Source organism: Otolemur garnettii, unplaced genomic scaffold (assembly GCF_000181295.1).
Source record: "Otolemur garnettii isolate 467f Iridium unplaced genomic scaffold, OtoGar3 scaffold00059, whole genome shotgun sequence".
Taxonomy (NCBI): domain Eukaryota; kingdom Metazoa; phylum Chordata; class Mammalia; order Primates; family Galagidae; genus Otolemur; species Otolemur garnettii.
This window is the reverse complement of record NW_003852454.1, coordinates 9,803,275-9,808,687: the sequence shown is the minus strand read 5'-3', so window position 1 is coordinate 9,808,687 and position 5,413 is coordinate 9,803,275. Positions and strand designations below refer to the sequence as shown.

At 39.2% G+C, this 5,413-nt stretch overlaps 1 protein-coding gene across 1 annotated transcript in view; it reads right to left on the bottom strand.

Annotated features, from left to right (window-relative positions):
• Positions 1–5,413, bottom strand: part of CNTNAP5 (contactin associated protein like 5) — an 801,226-nt gene that overhangs the window by 603,698 nt on the left and 192,115 nt on the right. Inside the window, exon 3 of the mRNA XM_003792647.1 lies at positions 4,810–5,003. Coding sequence (XP_003792695.1) covers positions 4,810–5,003 — 194 coding nt within the window. The remainder of the gene's footprint in view (positions 1–4,809; positions 5,004–5,413) is intronic.

The following is a 5,413-nucleotide window of genomic DNA, read 5'->3' as shown; positions in this document are numbered from 1 at the left end:
AAGTTCTCAACTGAGTTTTAATGATGGCCAACTATGAAATTAATATCTATAGCCAAAGCTTATTCCAGTTTGAGAGAACAAAGGAGAGAACCATTATAAACAACCTGAGAGATATATTTGATATCATGTTCCTATATATAGTTTTATTATTTAACAACAGAAAAAAAATGTTTAAACAAAAAGTATGAACAAACACTGGTGACTGCCAAATACTGACACCCCAGCTAAAGAAGATATGGTGGTGCTCATGGTCCACAATCTCTAGTCAGTCTCTGTCTTCAGGTTCATCTTGTATCACTGGCCAGAAAAATCTTATGACTAAATGCATTGACCCTTCGCAAACCAAATACGTAGCACAACTTCTCCCTATTCCTTTAAAGATTTGCTTACAGCCATTTCTCCTGCTGTGAATGCATCTTCCTTGCTACCATTTTCTCTCCTCAGCTTCTTACATTTATTGAGTTTTCACTAGGCACTAGGCAACAGCACTCTAATTGCTGAGAAGCCAAAGTAACTTCAACATGATCCCTGCCTGTTCAACTCATCCAAGTCTCTCTCACTCTGATACTGTCAGGCAAACCCTCTCTGACAGCTTTTTGTGTGTGAAATACCATAGGCACCACCAACATACACATATGCTGTGTCCCTGTGTCATTTATTTGTTTTCTTAATGGTTCTGTACACCAGTGAACAGGGAGACCCCGTCTTAAGCCCCTTGGTATGCCTAGCACCTAGCACAGTGCTTGGCGTATAATGAGAGTTTAAAAGACATACATTGATGGTAATGAGATTCTCACTCTCAAATTGTTTTCTGAAATTGGTAGGCTTAAAATACTATATCAAACAGTGATCAATACTCAGGATATTCTAGGGCAAATTGGCAGAATAAATGTGTATAAATCATAAAGATGGGAGAGTATCTCCCAGAGAATTTGGAAGTCGCTGAAGGGTGAAATCAGGGAATTGATAACCAAAATGCATAATCCATTGTTTCAATTGAACGCGGCATGAGAAAACTGCTGTGTAACAAATGCAAGACCTTTGTATTAAGGCAGAGCCCAGCGAGATACAGGAACCCATAGACCCTCATGGTGCATGAGCCCACAGAGTCTGTGATAAAGGACTGGATGGCTCACGAGTTCGGAAACAGACACCACGATTTTTACAGCAGAAAACTATAAGTTGAATATTCATAAAATACTGAATTTTTGGAAGGGATGATGAGCTGGGGAAGGATCTTGAAATTAACCACGTGAAGAGTAGTTGAGGACATGGGGACATTGGACAGGGGCAGCAGCCAGTCTTACTGACCATATGGGGACTCTGCAGATATCAGCTCTGATTCTTCAGGGATGTAACTGGGGCAGTGTTTCTTCTGGCACATCTTTCCAAATAACTGGTCACAGGACCTAGTCTGGGGGGATTTAATTAAGAAATCCTTTTGTGCCAAGTAAGTTAATCCACTTTACCAAGAAGATTGCTCCTCAGAATTGAGATTTTAATATTTGTATTATTTCCATATGTCTACACACCAATGAGGAAGATTTGGGGGTCTGCTAAGATTCTAAAAATTATTGCTGAGTTTGTCCCTGAGACATCTTCTTGCTTGATTATTTAGTGAAGTGAGGGGCTCTGGCTTGTTCATAAATCATGCTATGTCACCAAGTGGCCTCATTCATGAACATCCCATTCAATGCCAGATCAGAAAGTCTCCAAATTGGATTTTTAGGGAGTGAAGATTTTGTACACCAGAAAGGTATCCTAGGATTACAAAGGTATCCTTTGTACACAAGAAAGGTATCCTTTTAGGATTCTTGTTCTAAAGTGAATTTTGTAAAAGAAAATAAATCTCTCGGGTGCTGGCACATTGATGTCCCATCCATAGAATGTGTTGTGTTCGTAGTTTGGTAAATCAACTTTAAAAAGCATTACGAAGTCTGTATCATCTAAAAATTGGGGATCTTCAAAAGACCAGGGGGAAGCATATGTTCTGGAGATGCCCTACTTCTCGGATCCACCATCCTTAAGCCAGGATTTGATATCAATGTCTTTAGAAACTGACTTTTTCTGAAAACCTAAATAGAAAAATGTAGACGGTTTTATTAAAAGCTCATGTTTGGCTATGGGTTTGATCTTACTTACAAGGCTTAACCTCTGGTGAGTCTATAGTCTTAATTCTAATTTGAACTTAAAAATAAGAAGCAAATCTCTCAAGGTAATCTGTTTCATCAAACAGAATAATCTGATGAAAGTACTGATGAATTTTAGCCACAGGCATATTTTACATGTTTCTATAACGTGTTGGTAAAATATCCAAAGCCCTGGACAGTTCCAGGGGGTTAAGTGCTATTCACAGCATGTGAAAGTAAAGGTAGGCATTGTCGGTGCTGTTGCATTTTTAGATTTAGCAACATCTGAATTAAACAATAAAGTCTAATATTATTCTTGAAGAGTGGGTCCAACAAAGCTACCATTGAAAGTAAGAAGAATAAGTTAATTTTGTGAAAATTAAAAAAAAAATCAAGCATAGGCAAGAAGAAACAGAAAGTACAGTTTTGCAATCAAGTATGTGTAAATCTTAGTTGTGATGTATAGTTGTGTGGGCTATTTTCTAGTTGAGAGTGGGGGCTCTGTGACCCTCAAGTGTCTTGTTCAAGCAATATTAATATTCAATCACCAGAGTTTATAGAATGATGCTTTTTTATATACAGAATTACATTTGCTTAAAAATATGGTGTGTAATAGGGTCTTCAGAAACCATTATTCTTCCCAAAATTTATATAGGTGGATGCCCATTTTTCCAAATTTGAGCCTAGTTACTGCATATGACTTATTATGATGCTCCTGCCCAATGTCATTGCATTTTACTCTTTAAACTGGAAATTGTGATGCTCCTGCCTCCAATCACTTCTCCTGCCAGTATCTGCAGTCGGCAAGCTGGTCCTAAAGCTGCCTCCTTCCCTCCCAAGTACCCTGCCCACGTTGCCAGGATCTCTGGGGAAGCTGTAGTGGGAGCTGACTGCCTGGGTGCACAGAGGTCCCTGCCTCCCCTTCTCTACTGCTCAGCATCTTCTCCCTGCCCAGCAAGGTCAAGGCTGTTTAGGTGTCAGGTAAGGAAGGGGATCATCTCCTTTCCCCACCCCCAATGCTGGTCGCCTTAGTAATCCTGCAATTTTTAAAATAGCCATCTCCAAATTAGTTCCTTTCATGTGTCCTGTAATATGAGGCACAGGGGCTGCATGGACATAGAGTTTGGAATGATTTAGAAACAAGTAAATCAACCAGGGCAGGGAGGTGGCGGAGGCCTTGTGCTGCCGCCCACAAACTCAGTGAAACTGTCATCTGTTGAAATACATCCTGATCCAGAGGGTAGGCTGGAAACAGGTCATTTGGTTCTGAAGAAAATGAAACTTGAGTAAAAAAAATATTTAAACAAAATAACCCAGACCTGCAACTCAATTTGAAAAACAACCAGTTTTGATTAAAAGTGCCGGAGTAAACAAATAATCCCATATCTGTTTGTCCCTTTAATCGTAACACCTCAAAATTGTTTCTCAGAATGGAAGGTGCGCTTATTTCTCACTTTAAACTAAGAACTAAATCAACCCAAAATCTTCACAAGTTCATGGGGGCTTCACAATTGAGGAAGAAAAATAAAATAGTTTTCAAAAGACTATTTTTAAAAAGAATAAAATGCATACCCTCTATTAATATTACAAGTGACCTAGAATAAAGATGGCAATAAAAACTTTCTTTGCCATAACTAATCTTCATCCTCCATTTACTACTATTTTCCCTTGGAAACCCAAGTGAGGGTAGGTAATTAACAATTAACAATAAATATATAAAATACAAGTCGATTTTCTTTTTCAGCAAAGTGGGGCCAACATGGAAATACGCACACGTGAACAATGTAAAATTTTAATTGGCATGATGTAAGGGGAGATATTCCCTGAAGGCAAGAATATGCGATGAGTCGTAAATCATCACATTTTACGTACACTTAGATAAAAAGTTGATGATGTTTTCCCAAAATTAAAAGTAGTAAAAGCCAACAACTTCTTTTCCCCAATGCATAAGGTTCCGAAGCCCCTGCCATCAGCTGACTTTGATTATCTGCCGTTCCTCCTTCTCTTCCTCACTTAATCATTTGCGGACAGCTTTTCGTCTGTCATGGGGAAAGCAAAGTCCCATTTTATGGCATGGAGCAAACTGTCCTTCACTCCCAAGCTGGAGATTGTTTATAACGACTTAATAGTTCTACATTTTATTAGTACATTCAACTCTTTCAATTATTCTCAAATCTTAGATGGAGGCTTTTCATTACTGAGGTTTTAAAGTCAGACCAGACTGTGGATTCCCATGCTGAGACTCACAAATTGGGCAACTTTGGTCAAGTAACATAACTGAGTTGAGTTGTTATAAAACATGCAAAGTGCTTGGTACATAGTAAACAAATATATAAATTGATAAATACTCAATAAAGCAATGTAATCTCATTAACAATCAGATGTTGGAATGTATTTCTCCATTTTTTTTCAATAGATGGAGAAACTGAAGCTCAGTGAGTGAATTACTCAAGTTGTCATAAAAGGAGAAACTGAACTCTTTGCAACAAATATCCAAATTTTCCTAGGAACTGGAGCCACGCTGGGGGCAGGATTTATACAGGGCCTCATAATTACTTCTAACGAGCACTCAACTGTTATTAAGCTACTGACAATCTGGGTATAGAAAAATGACAGCGATGTTCACTGTTATCATTAGCACAGCTCAGTTTTATTCATGGAAAGAGAAAAGATGTCCTACCCAGATGCTGTCTTCTTGCTTGTACTGTTTCCAGTTGCGTCCTGTGTCACTGAACATCAGGCTGTAACTTGTCACCCAGTCAGAGCTTCCGTATCTTCCCTGTGTGGCCACGGCTGTAATCTCCACTCTGTTTCCCAAGTCCATCTGGAGCCACTGCTGAGCATTGGAGTCTGCTGGGGACCAACCACCAGTTCCTGGAACAGAACCAGGGAGAGTTGTAGAATGTCTCATGTAGCTACAACTTTCAACCATAAAGAGAAATAAGAGAAATGTAACAGCACTCAGCTATCACGCCTTCACCCCACAATAGGCCCTACTCTTCTCAGACTCTGTGCCTAATCCTCTGGTACTTTTCATCCTCCATCTCCAGCTCAGCCTTCTCATGGTTTAAGACTCATTTCCAAAGCTGTATCTTCCACATTTCTTTCCCTAGTCAGAGGGCTTTCATCTTATGAATTTCCTGATGAAATTTGTTTTATTTGTATTGGTTCTTACACCTTCATCCTTTGGTTGTAGATATGTACAAATTACCCTTATATGCTCTCCCTCTTATTGATATCTCCTTCCTTCTTCCCTCCCTTCCTTCCTTCTTTCTTCTTCTCCC